Source organism: Ovis aries, chromosome 8, assembly GCF_016772045.2.
Source record: "Ovis aries strain OAR_USU_Benz2616 breed Rambouillet chromosome 8, ARS-UI_Ramb_v3.0, whole genome shotgun sequence".
Classification (NCBI taxonomy): domain Eukaryota; kingdom Metazoa; phylum Chordata; class Mammalia; order Artiodactyla; family Bovidae; genus Ovis; species Ovis aries.
Window position 1 is genome coordinate 49,731,080 of NC_056061.1, and position 22,534 is coordinate 49,753,613.

The following is a 22,534-nucleotide window of genomic DNA, read 5'->3' on the forward strand; positions in this document are numbered from 1 at the left end:
CAAAGGATAGATAGGCTTTTTATAAAAATTGGGCTGTATTGTAACCAGGTTTTTTTTTTTTTAAGTTTTACAATGAATAGTGTCCGACTGCTAAAAGTATGCTATCATGATTCCTCATATATTCGTAACCTAAATGTAGTTTTAAGTAAAAAGTGTTAAACACAGTTTAGCGTGAATTTAACAGCAGCAACAAAAGTACATTTCAGAGAATTATTGATATATTTTCTAAATGAGCCCTCATTTTCTAATGAGCAGTTAAGAGATCATGAACAGCATCACAACTTGGAGCGTTTTGTTTTTGTTTTTAATCTTAATGTTTCAGAGACTCATCTCTGCAGAGAACAAACTGGTGATTACCAAAGGGGAGGGGCTGGGGAAATCAGACAAAAGAGGTAAAGGGAATTAAGAGGTACAAGCTTCCAGCTGTAAAATAATTAAGTCACCAGACACAATGTATGCATAAGGAATATAGTCACTAATATTGTAGCAACTTTGTATGGTGATAGATGCTAGCTGCACTTATTTTGGCTGTCATTTCGTGCATCACTGTGTTGTACACCTGAAACTAATATAACATTGAATGTTAATAAATTTCTTAAAATCTTGCTGTTTCAGATTTAGGCAGTATACATGACACTCTTATGGCTGGTGTAATGCCGCGGCCAGCACAAGCAAGAGTCACACCTGCACAGGGAGAGAACGGAGCGTCCCTGCTAAGAAAATAAGAGAGAGACAAAAGATGGGGTTGAGAGGATCAGACCAAAATGGCTGATACCTTGCTTTATTGTGCTGCGGTATATATAGGGTAAAGTACGTGACTTAAGGCACTCACAAGGTTGTTTTTTAATCTCAGGATACAATCACCAGACCCTTACCACAGAACACAATCAGAATATCTATCTTCTATGAAATATACACAATAAGATAATCTATCTTCTATGAAATGTTGCCGAAACCAAACATCTTGGAGCCTTAAGGGTTATAAAAACTCTTGAGGGTGGCGGGACAGGGAGCTTAGGCACGTGTCCTAGAGCCCGGCATACCTGCCAGGGAGCTCCCAAGACTTAACCCTTCACGGGTCGTCCCCCGCAGCTCCCCTCTCTTTATTTTTTTAAAAGCTCCATAAGATGTTGGTGTTGCAACATGTTTTTATGTATTAAAACTCTCATATGTAAAAATTCTTTAACAATGCTACGAATAAGACAAGGAGCTAGACAAATTATGATAAGCACAACAGTCAGAACCGCGCCCATAGCAATTGTACTTCGCCACAGTGAATGAAGGCTAGGAAAGTTAGAAAATAAATTTTGTAAAAAATTATCGACAGTATCAGCTATATTCAAAGTAGCTTTTGGAGAATTTTCGATGTCAAGAATTTCATTGTGCAATTGTAAAAGATCTAAAGAAACATTAGTATTAAACCAAATTCCTTGCAGATGTTTTTTCACCTTATCCCACGGAAAGTCAGAAGTATTGTAAGGCTTTTTTGTAACACAAATCCATTTATAATTAGCATGGCATTGAATTTTCATGCGAAAATTAATGCTCTGAACTTGTTCTCCTAAAACTCTAACTACATCATATAAAGCTGATAATCTATCTTCTATTTTTTATCTATATCTTCTTGAGTTCCCATTACTTTAGTAACATTATATGACAAGGAATCTACAGTATGAGCAGCTTGAATGGATTGTGCTAAAGATACAGAAGCAGTAACAGCAGTTGCTATAAGGGTGATTAAAGACACTATATCCAGAATAATCAGGCTCAGACCTCTTTTAGGACGGCTAAGAGCGGTATTAATGCGTTGTAACAATTCTAAAGCAGTTTCATCATACCATTCTTCAGTTATTTCAACAGGTAACATTACAAAAGCAGGTTGTTTTACTATTATAACTTGTTCTCCTTTGGCTACACCTCTAATGCAATTAGTAAGTATGCAATTAGAACAATTTAAATGATAAATATTCAATGACAGCGTTATTTCCATATGGCCTTGTATCAACATGAATGGGTAAGGAACACAAGCTCGGGGATATAAAAATCCTGTAACTCCTACATCACCATATTTACTCCCACTAATATTGGGCTGTAAATATAGGCTATTACCATGACCAAAAGCAGCCAAAAGTTTCCACAGTTCAGTTTGAAATATAGGAGCAGTGTTTACAGAAAGAATGGGTGGATGCTGTCCTCGATATTTGGGGAAATCAGGTGTTCCTCCAGGTGCCCAGTCCCATAAAAGGGTGGTATTGGCATTGTTGATGTTATACACCGATGCAATTCGTGCTCGACAGAGGTCTGCAATGGTCCTTTTGGAACCTGCAGTGTTGCCCCATAACATTGTTTCGGGGCCAGGGGCTGGCCCCTCACCCAGTTTCCCGAAACCGGGGGCAAAGGATTACCTTGAACATCCGTTTTGGAACGGCAATCCCGCGCCCAATGCTTTCCTTTTTTACAGCGTGGGCACAAATTAGGAGTGTTAACAGGGCTTTGTTGTTTTTGAGGGCACACTGCAGCCCGATGGCCAGGCTGACCACAAACAAAGCAACCCAAATTACCTGACTTTTGAAGTCCTTTCTTGTTCCGGGCTTGCTGCTGGAAAAGTACCTCTTTTATGCTTTTTCCTTGTAATGCTGCTGCCATAGCAATGCCTTGCATGTAGGAGGGTCCAATGTCAGCACAAATGCGAATAAAATCAGACAGATCTCCCTTTTTTCGATAAGGTCTTAAAGCAGCTTGACAAGCAGAGTTAGCGTTTTCAAAAGCCAATTGTTTTGCCAATACCATCCCAGCCTTTTCATCTGACATTATCTTACCTATAGTATCTAAAAGTCGTGCCACGAAGTCCTGGTAAGGCTCATCAGGTCCCTGCCGGACTTTTGAAAGATCCTCTGTCTTAGTACTGGAGCTAGGAAGTTTTTTCCATGCCTGCCGAGCCACATTTGATATTTGTGCATATGCACCAGGTAAGAAATTAAGTTGAGTGTCAGTAGCTTGGTAAGGGCCTTCACCAATCAACATTTCATAGGAGGTCTGTATACCTTGCTGTCGGTTAACATCAGCTATACGAGCACATTGTTCAAAAAATTCAGATTTCCATAATAAATAATCTCCCCCTGAGAGACATGCCCTAGCTGTCTGCTTCCAATCATTTGGAGGTAAAGCTTGAGTACCCAAATTTTCTATCATAGCAATGGTGAATGGAGCGGTAGGACCGTATTGTGAGCAAGCAATCTTTAACTCTTTCAGTTGTTTAAAAGGCAGTGATTCATAATAACGCTGGTTGTTATTTTCAAAGACAGGAAAAGCAAGAGAAAAATCAGAGACAACCTCACCAAGTCGCTGTGCCTGTCTCAATGCCTTTTGCAGCGGAGACATGTTCTCAGACGGTGGAGGGGGCCCTGGAGGGGGATCGAGACCAGCCACAACAGAAGGAGCATAAGCAGGGGGAAGAGGCGGAGCAGAAGGAGATTTGGCATTGTTACTAGGAAGCTTGATTCCTGCGTTCTGTAAAGCAATAGTGAGGTTTTTAAAGCATTCAACCAATTCATCTTTAGATGTTAACGCCCCTTTTCTTGTGCTAAAAAACCCCAATCTTCTTGATGGTATTTAGCAGCTTCTTCGTCTAATTCTGCCTCATCTGTGGATGAAAGTAAATCATCATTATCTGAAGGATGCAATAAGTTAGAAAACGGAGGGTCGCTTTTAACCCCCTCGGGAACAGCATATCTGGGTTCCGAATCAGGAACATGGAGAGGATCTTCTTCCTGTTTTAATAAATTTCCTAAACGTTTTAATTCATCATTATCAAAGTCCAGGCAGTCACGAATTAGTGTCCAAAAGGATAAAGTTTCGACAGGGATTTTTTCAGGGCCATGTAAAGTATAATGAGTCCGAATTTGTTCCCCTACCTTCTTCCATGTCTCTAAATTTACTGTACCTTCTCTGGGGAACCAAGGGCAAACTTCCTCGATGAATGAAAGAAAATTGATTAATTTAGGTTTAGAAACAGTAATTCCCCTATGTTTTAACATTACAGATAACATGCACAAACAACTGGCGACTATGCGTCTGTCCCATATTTATACTCTCAACTATATACCTTACTACTCCTCCTCAATTTAATTCACTTGTATACTCATATACTCACTCTTTTCAATTAATAAGAGTAGTGGCGAGGAGAACTGTCGAACGGCCCCACGTTGGGCGCCACCTGCCGCGGCCAGCACAAGCAAGAGTCACACCTGCACAGGGAGAGAACGGAGCGTCCCCGCTAAGAAAATAAGAGAGAGACAAAAGATGGGGTTGAGAAAATAAGAGAGAGACAAAAGATGGGGTTGAGAGGATCAGACCAAAATGGCTGATACCTTGCTTTATTGTGCTGCGGTATATATAGGGTAAAGTACGTGACTTAAGGCACTCACAAGGTTGTTTTTTAATCTCAGGATACAATCACCAGACCCTTACCACAGAACACAATCAGAATATCTATCTTCTATGAAATATACACAATAAGATAATCTATCTTCTATGAAATGTTGCCGAAACCAAACATCTTGGAGCCTTAAGGGTTATAAAAACTCTTGAGGGTGGCGGGACAGGGAGCTTAGGCACGTGTCCTAGGGCCCGGCATACCTGCCAGGGAGCTCCCAAGACTTAACCCTTCACGGGTCGTCCCCCGCAGTGTAACTTTCCTCTACCTTTCCTAATTTGTTTCAGTAACTTTGTCAAAGTAACACTTATTAATGATATCTACATACCTCTATTCTCTTTAATTAAATATAGTGCTTACGTGGTATATGACCAGTCTTCCTGATATATAGCTTAATTGGCTGCCTTTCTTTATGAGTAGATTTTTCAAGAAGGGCATTATTTTTTTAACTTTTTTAAAAAAGAAATTATGACTTTTCAGATAAAAAATCCTAGACATATCAAAAGGAAAATTAGCATGTTTTAAAATAAAATGAAAATAGTAGATTTAGAAATATTAAAAATCTTCATTTTAGAAATAAAGCATAACACCAGGTTGTTTAGTTCTGATTTTGATTTTCCAAAGTCTGATACCACAGATGCAAACAGTATACAATAATCTAATGTTATTTTAACTTTTTCTGATTTTCATATATTGGCAACTAATTCAATTTAAAAACCAACTGAGCAGATGAAACAAGTGTATCATTTTGTAGCTTCTCCAGTAGATGAAACTCACCCTATATAAATTCTAAGTTATTTGCTTTAACCAGAATGTGATCTTTGTGAATAAGTAACATGGTGACAGTAAAATACATTTATTTCATCTCCGGAGTCTTCTTGATTGGGTGCTTCATTTTTGAAATGTGGTGACTTGACCAGGATGTGTCATTTTCTGTATTGCGTTTTGCTGATGTAGTCATTTATTTGATCTGTAGATTCCATTTGTTTGTCTCTTTTTTTCTTTTTAAGACAATCTTTAATCATGGAGAAGAATACTATTAATACCCATGTACCCATCACCCAACCTGAGAAATAAACTGTTACAATACTATTAAAAATCCCCTGGGTATCCATCTCTGGTTGCAAACTCTCTTCACATATGAGGTTTTGTGTTTATCATATCTGTGCATGTGACTTACTACTTACAAAAGTACTCCTATATAGTATTCTTCTGCAAGTTATTAAATTTTATGTAGGCAGTAAGCAAACTTTAGTTATCCTTCTGCATGTTGGGGTGTTTTTTTTGTTTCTTTGTTTCAAATATTAAAAGATTTCTCCATAATGGTGCATGGAGATCGAGTTCCGTCATTTTACTGGTGAGTGGTGTGCCATGGCAGTGAAAGTGAAGTGAAGTCGCTCAGTCGTGTCTGACTCTTTGCCACCCCGTGGACTGTAGCCCTCCGGGCTCCTCCGTCCATGGGATTCTCCAGGCAAGAATACTGGAGTGGGTTGCCATTTCCTTCTCCAGGGGATCTTCCCAACCCAGGGATCGAACCCAGGTCTCCCGCATTGCAGGCAGACGCTTTAACCTTAGTAATACACAATTTAGATTTAGTTCTTTATTTCAGGGATGCTTTCCCTTTTATTGACAATTATGCCCTGTTACCTGTGTCACACCTGATTCTAGCTGCCACTGATGTGAACAGTTTCACACGTGCTTCCATTTACTTAGCATCGACAGCACTTCATCCTGTCAAAAAGCCTGCTACCAACACAGACTCAGCTTGAGTGGAGTGAACACTCTCAAGGACCTCCCGCTGGATCACTGAGGGATGGAGGCTCCTGCTCCCTACTTTTGGATAGACACTTTCGGTATACGTTGTATACAAAAGTAAGATAGAAATTAAGCCGCTATTGCCTGAATCAGTGACCTTGATAGCATTATCTCATATTTACTTTTTCTCTTCTCTCACTCTCCCCAATATATCACTTCTGCCCTCAGGAATCACTTCCCAGATAAACTGCCTGCATGCAGTCCTTTTCCCAGGCCCTGCTTCTGGGGGAGCCACGGTATATATGAGTACTTTCTATTTTTCTTAGGTTTTGTTCATCCGTTTCTATGACTGCTGGTAAATGAGACTAAGGTAGGAGCCCTGCTAAATAAGGCTGCTCCATTCTGCTTAAGAATCTTTTGCATCTCTTCTTGACACGCTGGAGCATGGGTTTGTGCTTTGTCTCTCTAGACTTACTGCAGCTGTAGAGGCAGTGTACCTCTTCTTCCTGTTCACTTGCTTTTCTGCTGCTGGTGTTTTGTTTTGTTTTTTACATTTTTAATGGAAGGATGATTGCTTTACAGTATTGGTTTGATTTCTGCCATACATCAACATGAATTAGCCATAGGTGGCATATGTCCCCTCCCTCTTTACCCTCCCTCCCACCTCCTGCTCTTTGCCACCCCTCTAAGTTGTTATAGAGTCCTAGTTTGAGTTCCCTAAGTCCTACAGCAAATTTCCATTGGCTATCTATTATTTTAGGGACACAAGTTACTCTAAGGTTGAGTTATCTTGTACCCAATTTTATTTACCTTTGTCTGTGCTTTATGTTTTTTAAAATGTATATTCTCTGATTATCTTAGCCCTTTTATGTTCTATTTTCAGTTCTGACTACACTCTTCCTTTGTATTTAATTATTAGTTCTATAATGTTTGATCATCAGACTCTGTTTCAGTCGTTTAGTTCTTGTTATTATATTCAGACATCTTGAAACCCTTGTGAAGAATGTCTGTATTAAGTTGTATTTTTCTTCTAGAGTTCTTTGATCTCTTGTATGCCACATTCCTCTCATTCTGTCTTTTTTTCCCTTTCAGTAGGGACCCCTTCTCTCTCCTTATCGAGCTCTCTTTCAGTTTGTCTGTTTTTCATGCCTGTTCTTTTTCATCTTACTAGTGCTTGACACCTCTGCCCAGACTTTATATTTGATTCCACAGTGTGTGGGCAACTTCCTTACTCTCCATATCAGCATTATTCTTGGCTCAGCTCACTTTTGTGGTTACAAAATATACACTCTGCAGCTTTCCACTCCTGTTCTGTCTCTCCAGGAGGTCGTGGTGACCTGTACACATTGCTCCTGAACTCTGACTTGGCATATTTTTGCTGCTAGTTCTGACATTTTTCCATCTTCCTATAAAAATTTCTCCTATGATTCTTCCTGCCCGTGCAACACAGTATCAGGATTTACTGCCTGTGATTGAGGAGTATGTTGTGTTTCCATTGTGGAGACCCTCAGATTCTAGCCCTAGAATCTTCACTTCTGCTGGAAAATGCCCTCAATCACTTCTCTGTTTTACCCGTGCTTGCCTGCAGTTCTGTAGCATCTATCAGTCATAGATGGGTTGTTAGGGGGTGGGGGGAAGAATTCAATGTTTTCTCTCCAGATTTGGTGTATTAATGAGATTGTTTATTCAGTTTAGGAGTCTTGCCAAACAGGGCTGCTCCATTTCTTCTCAGAATCTGCTTTATCTTTCCTTGGTTTCCATTCTTGAAGTTTGTAACTTTGAGCCATGCCTATCATGTGTATTTGTTGATGGAGAACCAGCCAACCTCTAACCTTCTCTTCTTTCTTCCTTCCTTTTTATTTTAATTTGTTAATGGGTAGGAAATGGGAGATGATTAAAGAAGACTTCTTTCTACTACTTAATCCGCAGGTCTGTCTTTTGGGTTTTAATTGTGGGAAAATACACATAGCGGGCAAATGCGCATAGTTGGATGGCGTCACTGACTCCATGGACATGAGTTTGAGCAAACTCTGGAATAGTGAAGGACAGGAAAGTGTAGTGTGCTGCAGTTCATTGGGGTCGCAGAGTTGGGACACGACTGAGCAACTGAACAACAACACAACCAAATTCACCATGTCTTTTATAGTGTTTTGTTATTGAAGTACAGTTGATTTACAGTTTTTAAACATTGTAAACATTTAAACAATGTAAACATTTACAGTGTTTCATTTCTGCTGTATATCAAGGTAATTGTTACACATATATATATACATTCTCTGATGTTTTCATGATGGTTTATCATAGGATACTATGTCAGTCGTTCTTTATGTTATACAGATATTATTTATCCATTCCATATATCATAGCTTACATCTACGAACTCCAGCCTCCCACTCCACCTCTCCTCCACAAGTCTGTTCTGTCTGTCCTGAGTCTCTTTCTGTCTTGTAGATAAGTTCATTTGTGTCATATTTTTAGATTCCACAGATTTGTTGTTCATTTGCCCTGTTGTGTCCGACTCTTTGTGACCCCATGGACTGCAGCACGCCAGGCTTCCCTGTCCTTCACCATCTCCTGGAGATTACACATATAAGCAATATGTTATTTGTCGTTCTCTTTGGCTTACTTCACTTATTATGATAAATTCTGGTTGCATCCATGTTGCTGCAGATGGCTTTATGCTTTTTATGGCTGAGTAGTGTTCCACTGTGTGAGTTTCAGTTTTACTCAGGGACCTTACTGATGACTGTAGCCTGGGAGACTGCCACTTCGCAGCGCTGAGTGGATTGCTCTAAAGAGGTAGGAAGAGAAGCCAGTTGACTCATGGTTGTTGGCTAGGGAATGCATACAATCAAGCTTACATCTCAGTAAGAGATTATAGCTAATCACAAGGAACAAATGTCTCAGTTAATTATTTCAGTGCTTCTTCAGATATGGGAAGATTCAAGAATCTAGACTTAAAATTCTTGCTGAGATGTACATAGACCTTTCTAAGGGGCCTGATTTTCCAAAGCACAGAGTGCCTCATTCTGTTTTTTGTCAGGTATATTATTGGTCAGCAACTACAGTGGCTAATGATTTAATTTGTGTATTACTGCATGGTGAGTGACAGTCTTTTATTTTTTAGCAGAGTTTAGATATATTTAAAATAGGCAAAAATATAATAGAAGAATAGGCAGAAGATCTTATTGCTATGGGTAAGTTTGAAAGACATGGCCAAAATAAAACCCTTTAAAGGAAGAAGGAAATAATATTTATTACATGCTTGTTATGTGACACAATTTTGTTAGTCCTCACAAGAGCCCTGCTACTGCTAAGTCACTTCAGGCCTGTCCGACTCTCTGCAACCCCATAGACGGCAGCCCACCAGGCTCCCCCGTCCCTGGGATTCTCCAGGCAACAACACTGGAGTGGGTTGCCATTTCCTTCTCCAATGCGTGAAAGTGAAGTCCCTCAGTCTTGTCCTACTCTTAGCAACTCCATGGACTGCAGCCCACCAGGCTCCTCTGCCCATGGGATTTTCCAGGCAAGACTACTGGAGTGGGGTGCCACTGCCTTCTCCCTACAAGAGCCCTAGTTTATTATTAATAGATTTGTTATCCCTGCTTTTCAGATAGGAAAACTTAAGCTCATTGATGTAAAATGACTTTCTCAAGGACTCATAGATAGTAAAAGTGGATGCTTTATTATTGATGTAGCTGTACTGGCAGGAACATTTTGCAATATAAACATGAACTATTACAGTCTTTATTTGGTAAATGCTTTGGAACTATTTATCCACTTCTGGGCAAGTGTCTTAAGGAAAAAACCCTTTTTTGTCAAGTATACAGTAATTCAGTTGCTAAAGGCTAGAATTTAAAAATAAAGACTGCACTCTGAGATTTAAACTTAAAGAATAAGCATATGCTAGATCAAAGTAGAAATACAGAGTATCCTAAACATAAATGATAGCTCCAGGTCTGCAAGTTTTAACCATTTTTAGGTTTATGAAATTTACCAATTTCTGTTGATATTAGGAGGATAGATATTATTACTCATAATGGGTATAGTGGCTTTAGTTTCATTCCTCTCCTTCTGAACACTTACAAACACCTCTGAAGAGGATTAAGATTGCCTCTTAATCTCTTCCAGCGTTCTTTTTTTATTCACCCCATTGCTGTCACCAGCTATGACTTGATCATTGCAGAGGCTGCATAAAGATTGAGGAATTAGGGGAGAAAGGTGAAGACAGTTTCAAATTCATTGTGACTGTACTGCTGTTTCACTGTTCTGTTTTCATGCATTTCTCTTTGAAAGGATATAGATGTGACATAGAGATTAAAAATGTAGGTTCTACTTATAGGATAGCTTGTGTTCACATCTCTGCTTTTCTGCTTAAGCAGATTACATAAATTCTCTGAACTTCAGTTTCACCACTCATGAAGTGAAGTCTACAATAGTGATCCATGGGATTGTTTGGGAGAAAAACTAGGCATGTAAGAAATCTCTGTCGTTTGAGAATCATTCAATAAGTAGGAATGTCTCCTCCAACAAACTTTGAGTTTCTGATGAGGGCAATAGTTCACTGTGACTGTGTTATAGTCAGTAAGTGAGCTTTTCAAAAATGCAAGGGAGGAAACTTGGTAGAGCCTGGGGGTCAGGTCCCCCCTCCCCCCACATTATTTATTTGTTTGCTTGTTTAAGTAGCATGAGATTTTTGTCTTTTATTCACTGCTGTGTCCACAACTCCTAAAACAGTGTCTAGCACAAAAAGACTTTATGAATGAATAAAAGGAAATTATCTTTGGTCCTCAGTGGTTTATCCCTACTCTTTGAAGAAAAGCTTTTTAAATTTGCAAATATGAAATTTCTTCCTTTTTAGTAAACAGTTCTGTTTGCCAATATATGGTCAAACCCTCTTCTCACCCTCAACTCCTGGCAACCACTGATCTAATCTTCAATCTTAGAGTTTTGGGCTTTCCAGAATGTCTAATAAGTTGAATCGTACATTATACAGTCTTTTGAGTCTGGCGCTTGTCACGAAAGAAAGTACATTTGAAGCTCATTTGTGTTGTGGTTCACCATTTTTTTTAATTGTTGAGTAGCATTCTGTTAATCTGGAACAAATATATTAACAATCTTGCTCTGTTTTATTCTTTTTTTTTTTATTTCTAGCTTTCCAGAGTGTTGGATCTTCCACCAGAAAACTTGATCAAGTCAATATCTGCAGTTCCTATTTCCAGAAAAGAGTTAAGTATAATATATTTGTAATGATCTAGAATGTGATTGATTTTGTCAGTTAACAAAAAAATGCAGTTACTCTCCAGTTTACAAAATAGTCCTTGAAATTATCCTTTAATACATGATTTCATGTGTTATTTCCATGGCTTTAAATAATAAAAATTCTGTACTTTAATACGCTGACATGGCAGATTATATTAATATTCTCATGTTGTTTTGATGTTAGTGTAATAACTATATGGCAGTCTTTGAGAAATTTGGAATGAGATTTGATTTAATTCTGTAACAGCAAATAAAAGAACTATGATTCTAGTTAGAAAATCAGAGTTTTTGAAGAGATCTTAGAGATTAAACACCTATCTAATGCCTGAATACTATTGTGACATGTTTACTGCTAGATTTTTGGTGGTTTTTTTTTGTTTGTTTCAGTTTTTTTGCTTGTTTCCATTTGAGAACCCCCCAGTGATAGAGAACTACTGGTTAGGGCTACATATGATCTATATAGTTGCTACTTGGATTCAGAGAGATCTGTTTTGTGATTTTGGTCATTCTCATTGATACTTGTTTACCAGTTGACTAGAAAATTTCAATATTTGAATAAAATACCTCTCAGTTAATTAATACTGGCAAGAAATTAGCTACATAGTAGGCTTAATGCTTTAAGCTTAAATTATCATTATACTGTTAGCATATAATGATACCATTATTACTATACCATCACGTCCTTAAATATTTTGTCCCCTTAACTTTGTTAAGATTTTAAGACAAAGTAGAATGAATGTTCTTTTTCCTAGCATAGGACAAATGGATAAGTAGAAAACTACATATGGTCTTGTAAAAGAGCATCTTTAAAATAGCCTGTTACAACTTCATCTGTAGTGAGTTCCAAGAATAGAGGAAACCACTGACCAAAAGATGGGCCTTATATGTAAACTGATACAATGTTGCAAACAGTTACCTACTTTATGAATCTGTAAAGGGCATTTTGCATAATAATGGAAATGTCTCAGTTTTTATTTTATGTTTCAAAGACCTTTAGTAAGCTGAACTGTCTTGACCCATCTTTTGTTTCTTTTTTTAAATGAGGTAACATTATATATATTTCACGTGGACAATATTCTGTATACATTATAGCGTGCTATGTCACCACCAAAAATTTAGTGTTCCATCTGTCATCATACAGCTGATCCCCTTTACCCATTTAATTCTCCCCACCACCCCTTCCCCTCTAGTAACTGGAACTCTGTATCTGCATGTTTGATTTGATTTGTTCACTTATTTTTTGTTCTTTATACTCCACATGTGGGCAAAATCATATGATATTTTTCTTTCTTGGTTGGACTTACTTCATTTAGCATAATATCCTCAAGGTCCATCCGCATTGTCCCAAATGGCAAGATCTCGTCTTTTTCTATGGCTGAGTAGCATTCCATTGTTCGTGTGTGTGTGTGTGTGTGTATACATCTTCTGTATCAATTCATTTATGGGCACTAGTTTGTTTTATACCTTGGCTGTTATAAATAATGCTGCAGTACACATATAGGTGCTTACATCTTTTCAAATTAGTGTTTTCATATTCTTTGGATAAATACCCAAAAGTTGCTGGATTATACGGTAGTTCTAGTCTTTTTGAGCAATCTCCATAGTGGCTGCACCAATCTACATTCCTACCAACAGTGTGTGAGTGTCCCTTTTTATCCACATTCTTGTCAACACTTGTTATTTCTCACTTTTTTGACAGTACCTATTCTGATGAGAGGTGATACCTTCATTTTGATTTACATTTTCCTAGTGAATAGAGAAGCTGAGCATCTTTTCACTTGCCTGTTGTCTTGGCCCCTCTTTTGAATAAGATTTTCTATACCTACTTTGAGTTCCTTTAGGCAGTTCCACTTTAGCAGTCTGAAATACTAAGACTTTGTTTCATAGAAAATAAATAATGAGGAGGGCCTCAATTTCTCTAGTCTACCAGTCGAAAATTCTGCATATTGAAATTGTTTAAAATAAAGGAATTGCTACTGCTTTGTCTTCATAACCCCAGTTATCCTTTAGAGTACTGAAACAAAGCCTAACTGTTCTGTATTTCTAATTTGATTCTAAAGTGCTATAACATGCCAGGAAAATTAAGAAATACTATTTTTGTTAATGTGGTTTATTTAATGTGCTATGGATCTATTTGTTCAGGTAGTCTAATTTTCTGAATTATATAGTTGACCCTTGAACAGCGTGGGTTTGAACTGCATGGGTGCAGCTATATGTGGATTTTTTTTAGCTAGCATGAACTGCGGTACTTTGTGATCCATGGTTGGTTGAAGTCAATTGACTACAGAGCCCCAGTGGGTCCAAGGGCTAGTGTTGGCCCATTGGTGGCAGAGCCAGGTCCTGGAGTCTATAACTGCAAGGCCCCCCTAGTGGTCCCAGTGTGTCAGCCCACTGGTAGATGGTACTGGGTCTAATGTAACCTGAGGGTCCAGGAGTAGTGCCAGCAATGAGGGGGTGGGTCCTGGGCCCTCTGGTGGTCAGGACCAAGTCTCAGGGAAGCTTGGGACTCTGGAGGTCCTGAGATACCTGACCTTCAGTTGGGTGGGGCTGTGTTCCTGCCCAGAGATATACTTGGCCTGATGTGTCCCATTATTGATGCTGACAAGCTTGTCAGCAGGGCTAGGTCCTGAGGTGGCTGGCTGTATGGCCAGGGGACCCCAGGGCCTGGTACAAGCCAGCAGATGGGTAGGGCTGGGTCACAAGACAACTGGCTACAGGGCCTCAGGGATCCTGAGACTAGTACTGCCTCTCTGTTAGGGAGCTAAGTCCTAGGGTGGCTAGCTGCAGGGCCCGCAGTCCCAGAGCCAGTGTTAGCCTGCTCATGAACAGGGCCACATCCTTGAATAGTCCTGGGGCTGGTGATGGCCTCCTGGAGGGCAGGGTCAAAGTGACCCAAGGCTGGTGATCGCCTACTGGTGAGTGTGGCCATGTCCTGACCCGGCTGGCTGAGGTGCCCAGGGTATCCTGGAGGTGGTGTCAGCCTTATGTTGAGTAAGGCTGTGTCCTAGTGGGCTGGCCCACTGGTGGGCTGAGCCATATCTTTTGCTGCAGGGCCCAGGAGTCCCAGGGCTGATGCCCACCCCAGTGAGGAAGGAGGATCCCTATGACCACTTGTGGCAGCCTGGGGATCCCTTGGCTATTGTCAGCCCATTGTTGGGTGGGGCCATGTACCTGGCCTGGAATACCCCCAAACTGGTGAGGACTGGCTGGTACCTGAAGCTGGGACCCAGCACTAACAAGCTTGAAGGCGAATTTAAAAATGGTATTTACTAGCACTAGTATCCTCATGAATGAGCTCCCTAAATTGACTGCTGTCCGTATCTCTGTCCCAAGTTGTGCTGCCATGCTCAGTCACTCAGTTGTGTCCAGCTCTTTTGTGACCCCGTAGACTGTAGCCCACCACGCTCCTCTGTCCTTGGAATTCTCCCAGCAAGAATTCTGGAGTGGGTAGCCATTTCCTTCTCCAGGGGATCTTCCCAACCTAGAGACCGTAATGGATCTCCTGCGTTGCGGGCGGATTCTTTACTGTCTGAGCCGCCAGGTTTTTTCTCCTGTCATCCAGTGACTTCAGTGGATAGTTGCTCTGTTACATAGTTGCAGTTTTTGTGTGCATGCAGAAGGAGGTTAGCTCAGGGTCTTTTTATTCTGCCCCCTTGGTCGCTGCTCAAGGCTCAGGAAAATTCCTAGTGGTTATTACTGACTAGATTCCTTAATGTGATCAGAAGTTACACAATTTTTTAGACATGTGCCTGGATTTCAAGAATAATAAGGAAGTTATTTGTGCTCCTGTTTTATGTTGAAGTGAAAGTCGCTCAGTCGTGTCCAACTCTTTGCGACCCCATACTATACAGTCCATGGAATTCTCCAGGCCAGAATACTGGAGTGGGTAGCCTTCCCCTTCTCCAGGGGATCTTCCCAACCCAGGGATCGAACCCAGGTCTCCCACATTGCAAGCGGATTCTTTACCAGCTGAGCCACCAGGGAAGCCCAAGAGCAGGTGAAGGGGTTAGAAATGGGCTAGACAGACAGTGATTCAGCCCACCTATTCTGCCCAGAGAGTCTCATTCTCTACTTTGTTATTAAACATTCAGTGTCGGTAATTATGTGGATGTTTATAGATTGTTTTTAATACCTTGAAAAATTTCAAACTATAGAAGATTTATAGAGAATAATGTAATGAAAACTCACGCTCACTTTCTAATATGTTAGGTCTTAATTTTTTCCAAATTTTGTTCTCTACAAATCAAACATTAATTACTGTTGAAGCCACCTGTATACCATCCTTCCTTAGAGATAACTGCTGTTTGAAGCAAATGATTGTTTTCACTGATCGGTTGCCTAGTTTCTTTCTTGGTTTCTTTGTTTTTGCATTGTTTCATCACCAACCCAGTGAAAAGAATGGCAGTGTCTGTCTCTTTAAAGAACTACTGAGTGTTAAGAATAATACTTTTCTCATGTTAAAATTCAAATTTCACCAGTTTTTAAAAATTTTGCTTTGGTCATCTGAAGGTCAATGAAGAGGCTTGAAAGAAGGAAGCATTTGAAATAGTGGAGGAAGATTTGTAGAAGAGGTCAAGAGACTTGAGCTTTTTTCTGACTCTGTTTAGTTGCAGTAGACTTCTAGGGGAGACAATGAACTTGCCAGACATCATTTTTCACATTTGTCAAATAAGGTGGTTGCTGTGTGTCTCTTACAGAGATACCATAAGGCTACAGCTGGGTGATGGAAGAGGAAGAATTTTATAAGATAAAGTCCTCAATCAGTACATAGTGATGATATTTCTAATTGCTTTGCTTTATATTTTGAAAGTGTAACTTCTTCTGATAAGATTATGTCAGTGTAGAGAACTCAAAGTGATTAGTCTTTTTGTTGTTGTTGTTTTTACTCTGGTAACGTTTTTAAGGTAACAGTCTTTTCCTGGTTCACATCTGTCTTTAGAGAGGTAGCTGACTTCCAGCTTTCTGTGGATTCTCTATTGGAAAACAACAATGACCATTCAAGACCAGATATTCAAATTCAAGCCATGAGACTGGCAGAGAAGGTACTTTGGCACTATTATCTCTTTTGACATTATAATAAACATGTTAAATAAAAAAATATTCTGCAGGCTGTGTCAGCCACAATAATGGAGTTAATAGTATTTTTGTTCAAGACACCTTGGAAAGTATAATTTAAATTTACTTTAGCTGCATACTATAAGGTTAGGATGGTTTTTGAAATTAGTTATGAAACACTCCTCTTGAGCTGACAGTATTCAGTTTTTTGATTAACTACTTATAGGAAGACTGAGTGTTAATTAAATTTATAGATTGAAGCTGGATGGAGTTCTGAATTGAGGAGAACAAGTTTGATAAATTAGAACAGTGGGCTGCAGTTTTAAAAATGAGTTTCTGAGAAGATGAACATTAAAATATGAGAAGAAATGATTAGATGTAAATAGAACCATGATTTCAGAGAAGAAGTGGTTAGATAATGTAATAATCCTCTTTCATTTCTAATTTCTCTGATGGGCTCAGTGTCTAAGAGAGCAATTGAAAGGACTGTGGAGAATGACCGCATCTAAATTGTTCGTGTTTAATACCTTCAGAAAGAAAAAGGAAGGTTTGGGACAAAGTTGTTTTGTTTTTGTTTTAAATAGGATTACTACATGTGACACTGAGGAAGGCATGGGCACACTGAAGAGTCCAAACAATGAAAGTCACTTTCACAGGAAAAATGTTTAAAGAATGAGTATGATAAAGAGGCTCTGGTAGCTAAGTAAATCTGTATTTGACCACAGAAATCACCCCAGGTTTTTTTTCTGTTTTTGCCACACTGCACACGGGACCTTAGTTCCCCAACTAGGGGTTGAACCCACAGTCTCTCAACCCAGATTTTTATCAGGAAGCATACCAGGAATAAAATTCTCCTAACTACAATATTTATTTCCTCCTCCTTCTGTGAGTTCTCAAAAATGAAAGCTGGTGGCTCCTCAGTAACAGCAGGTATCTCTTTAAATAAACTTCATGAGTCTCCCGGCTGCTTTGAACACCTGGTTGGTTAAAAATGTAAAGCGTGTTCATTAAAGACCAAATATTTAAACTTTTTTACATATTTTATGGGGGTGTAAGTTGTTTTAGCTGAGGCCTTACAGAGTATCATGTTCTATCACTCTTGTGAAAGGTGGGTAAAATAAAGAGTTCATTGCATGTTACAGTACATAAGGTGGGGGTAAAGTGATGGCTCCCTTTTTCCCACATTAGAGAATTTGAAGTGAGAGAATGGGAAAGAGGAGAGAGAGTCTCTGAATAGAGTAGCATTCCAGCCGGGAAAGAAGAAAACATGTGAACACAAATATAATGACAGAGCTAAGCCCAAGTCCAGACACATGACTATGAGAAAGGACACATCTGCTGTCCTTGGAAGCCAGTCCCATAGGATTAGAACTGCAAAACTCATTAGGCCTGGTTTATAACATTCCTGTTTTACTTTATATCTTTTCAGCTAAAATGTGACACAGTGGTGAGTGAAATCAGCACTGGTCAAGGGACCGTAAATTTCAAAATCAACAGAGAACTGTTAACAAAGGTAAGAACGGGTTACGGTGCAGCTGTTGCACCTTCTCTCGTTGCCTCTGCTTCAGCTACAGTGTTTTCCCTCCGGTTCTTAAACTTATCCTGCCTCCTCTTGCCTCAGAACTTTGGCACATTCTGATCCTACTGCCTGGAAATCACCCCAAGTTCCGCTTATCCTGCACATCTTGATTTTCCCTAGCAGTGCCTTTCTGACCCCTTCATTCATACATGCTCTTAACACTGTATATGCCTCCTTGACAAAACTTAACTGTAGTTGCTATTTTACATTTTTCTTATTTGATGAATGCCTTTTGCCCTTTAAACTCTAATTTCCATTAGGGCTTATAGCATCTGTTTTTCTCACATATCCGGTTCCTAGCACAGCACCAGGCATGCAGTAAGTGCGAGATAACCATTTTTAAATGAATCATTGGACTCCATATTGAATACAGGAAAGCAGTACATTGAAAGTACATTGTACAATGTACAGAGTAGTACATTGAATACATTGAAAGCAGTAGCTGGTTGCCACTCTTTAGTAGCCTGTAATCTATTGGAAGCATAAGATGTATATGAGAAAAACCATAAGACTTTTTCTTTTAATAAAACAATATGAATTTTCTTAAAGTGATTGGTACAGTAAGCGTAAGAGATGGCGAAATAGGATGACCTGAAGGAGTTGGGGAAACCTCCTAGAGGAATTGGGTCTCTGTTGAGTGAGTGTGGAGGACAGGTAATCCTAGATAAGCAGTGGTGTGAGACCCTTTGAGTTTTATCTCAGTTGAATGTTACAGTTTCTCATAATGCATTGTTTGGTCTATTATTAAAAAAAAACAAAAAACCATGATTGTTTGGTAGGTCAGACTTTGTATATACTATGGTCTTTAATTTCAAATAAGGATAAAACCAAAACTTCTAATATAGTTTCTTACCAAGGTTATGTAGTTTACAGATATTTACCCATCAGCCCTATAATTCTTCTGAAAGAGTTGGTGTTTCATGCTTGTCTTTTGATCTTTGAACTTTTTTCTTTTATCTTTTTTTCCACTGTTATTTCAAGATTAAACTTGTTAAACCAAAATCTGTCACAGGAACAAGAAAGAAAGTTGTTATGAGCTTGTTAAAAAGTGTCTTTATCTTGTTGGGCTCTTGACAACATTTCATGTTAACTTAGCAAACCAGTGAGTCTAATGTCCCATTTTGAAATAAATGACTCTTTCTTCCCAGTTGCTGTTTCAATGTTTGTAGAAGGAGAAAGGCAGCTCACTAGTGTGCCTTCCAAATTTTAGACCCCTTGATAGACACCAGTATTTTACTTGTTTTGTTTTCCCTGAGATGGGACAATGTGCTGTGGTAGATCAAATTTGCCTTTATAGCCAGCTTAGCTGAAGGAAATGTAGTTTATATTTCGAGGCAAGGCATATATTTTGTTAATAATTTAAAATTTCAATGGTCGTGAGTTTTCATGCTTTATTACAATTAATTATGAGGTTTTTCTGTGGTATAAGGATGCCCACTGGCTCACTTATTAAAAATATTTGCGAATCCTTCTCAGTTGACAATGCAGGGAAAGAGTGAGAGCTTTGAGGTCCAGCTGCTCTTCCTCACATGGAAACCCTCTCTTCTTTGTAACAACTTTGAGGATCTGGATAATAATGTGATTTTCATGAAAGGACAAGCAGATTGCTTACAGCAGCCCTGCTCAGTGTCACAGTAAAGATACATCCTAGAGCAGTACCCATAGTTTGAGAAAGGAATATTAAGCATTTTACCTGTATTATAAGTTATGATTTAATAGTAATTCTTATCTGCTCAAAGCCTAATTTCTTCTACACTTGACTCCATTATTTTGGGGCCGTAAACAATATTCATTTGTGAGTCTCAAGTTTCCAGATCACATTAAAAAGAAAATTCAACCCTCTCAGAACCATTATAAAACTTTATTTTTCCACTTTGAAGTTATCAAGATTAACATGTAGCCAATGATCTATGTCTAAAACTTAATCATCAAGCAGAGAATTATGAGTTTGTCATTGCTTACACATGTACAAATTTAGCATTGCATAAAATGTGTCTTTCATGCATTGCAATTGAGTTATTAATAGTGGCAGAATTGGGATGATTAAATGTTAGCTTAGATTTGGATCACTAATAGCAGTTTATACTGTTTTCATATAAATCATCCTCAAAGGTAGGAGGCTAAAATGTGAAATTAAAAGTAGTGCAAACTGCCAGATCTTTGGGACTAGATAATACGTTTTTCAGTGCTAGAAGAACTTATCTCTATGAAGAACTATCTCTTTGGTACCAAACTTGTTCCTTGGGCTTTCCTGATAGCTAAATTGGTAAAGAATATGCCTGCAATGCAGGAGACCCGGTTCAATTCCTGAGTTGGGAAGATCTGCTAGAGAAGGGATAGGCTACCTACTCCAGTATTCTTGGGCTTCCCTTGTGGCTCAGCTGGTAAAAGAATCTGCCTGCAGTGCGGGACACCTGGGTTTCATCCCTGGGTTGGGAAGATCCCCTGGAGAAGGGGAAGGCTACCCACTCCAGTATTCTGGCCTAGAGAATTCCATGGACTATATAGCCCATAGAGTCACAGAGAGTCAGACATGACTGAGCAACTTTCACTTTTCACAGATGACTTTCAGAAGGAACTATAGCTTCAATTAATAGTTAATTTGGTTTACAGGGAGGAAAAACAGAAAACGAGTTTAACCACATAGGGAAAAAGCAAACAAAATCTTATTTGGGTTTTTTGGGGGTTTTTTTGGTGTGCCTTAGAAATACACAATGAATAACCTCATTTTTTATTTCACATACATGCAGTTTTATTTGCCAAATTCAATTGTGCATGCTCTTCCAAAACTTAAGGAAAAGGAAAAAAAAGACTGATTTAAGTGGCTCTAACTTTGCTCATTATTTCACTAATTGAGTTTATGTCAGTAGGCAGTGGTTACATTCAAGTCATGTGTAGTGTCAGTTGAACACAGGGAAAGAATGAATGATTAAGCACGTTTCAGCTACTAAGGAACTGACCTGTTAATCAAGCAATGGTAGTAGCTTCATTAGAAGTTCTGTTGAAAGTTGTAGAGAAATACCAACCAATAAAGAATTCAATAAAATGGCAAAATTCATCCACAGAAAATGGAATGGTGGTAGGTAAACAGAAAGTACCAGCCAATTGGAATAGTCATTAATTGGCGGCTGCTGCTGCTAAGTTGCTTCAGTCGTGTCCGACTCTGTGCAACTCCATAGACGGCAGCCCACCGGGCTCCCCCATCCCTGGGATTCTCCAGGCAAGAATACTGGAGTGGGTGGCTAAAGCATTCCAAAAAGTGAAACTTTTGAAAGATTTAATTTCTGATAAGTTCTTTAGGTACCTGCATTTATATTACCAAGTATATCTTACCTTTAAACTTAAATATTGGTGAATAGATGGCCCCTAACTTCTCTTTTGTAATATCAGGTAACTTTACTAGCCTTCTGACATTCTTCTTTGTGCCCACTAATTCAATAAACTCCTTGCTTATTATTTGCCAGGGACTATATTACTGAAATATAGAGACAAAATGGCATGTGTCCTGGCCTCAAGGAAAGAAAAGCATAAAAAAATCACAAGGTAATGTGTAATGGCTAGACACTGGGATGAATCATATAATGAAGGCGTGTATAAGATGCAACCCCAGTGGAAAGAAAGAAGCACATAAATCTTTTCTTTTTTTCCTTTACTCCCTCAAAGTAAATCCGTCTTGAGGAGGCAAAAGATAACCTTGAATTATAATGAAAATTAAGAATATACTTGGGAGCTATGAGGGCAGGCATTCCAGGAAGAGGGGACAGCTGGGCCAGGGTACAAATAAAAATATGGCATTGTTTGGAAGTCAGAAGGTGATTGAGTATGATTTGTGCATTGGATGGCGTGGGGAAGGATATGAAATTACACAGTGGGAAGGGCCTTACATTCTCTGCATAACAGCTTCAGCTTTTTCCTGTGTCATTATTTCCATGGTATGTTATGTGTACCAAAGGTGATACCTGTTAGGATTTTTTGGTATTATGCTAATGACATTTATTTCATTTTAATCATTATATATTATCTGTTATTATAAAACACTTCTAACTTGTGATTTTTATCAGTATTACAGTGTGCTTTTCAACAAATCAATTTCCTCAAAATTAAAAAAGTAAAAATGATATGCATTTAAAAATCAAACCAGAAACTGGTAAAATCACTTAAGTGGTAAGAAATCATTGAAACCTTTAAACAGAAAGTAAATCATGTCTGACTCTTTTGTGACCCCATGGCCTTTAGCCCACCAGGCTCCTCTGTCCATGGGATTCCCAGGCAAGAATACTGGAGTTGATTGCCATTTCCTTCTCCAGAGGCTCTTTCCAACCCAGAGATTGAACCTGTGTCTTGCATATTGGCAGTGGGATTCTCTATCACTGAGCCACTAGGAAAGCCCATAGACCTGATTAAATGTGTATATTATGTAAGATGGTGTTACTTTTCTGTTTTAGTTT

At 39.0% G+C, this 22,534-nt stretch overlaps 1 protein-coding gene across 3 annotated transcripts in view; it reads left to right on the top strand.

The window, feature by feature from the left end:
* The window catches only part of RARS2 (arginyl-tRNA synthetase 2, mitochondrial), a 77,062-nt gene that overhangs the window by 11,268 nt on the left and 43,260 nt on the right, over positions 1-22,534 (top strand). For 2 of the 3 annotated variants that reach the window (XM_060419574.1, XM_004011287.6), the window contains exons 2-4: positions 11,345-11,418; positions 16,392-16,494; positions 17,937-18,020. In XM_060419574.1, the coding sequence (XP_060275557.1) occupies positions 11,345-11,418; positions 16,392-16,494; positions 17,937-18,020 (261 nt within the window). Of the gene's footprint in view, positions 1-6,516; positions 6,561-11,344; positions 11,419-16,391; positions 16,495-17,936; positions 18,021-22,534 lie in introns of all 3 variants that reach the window. The other variant, XM_042253419.2, reaches the window with a different exon arrangement.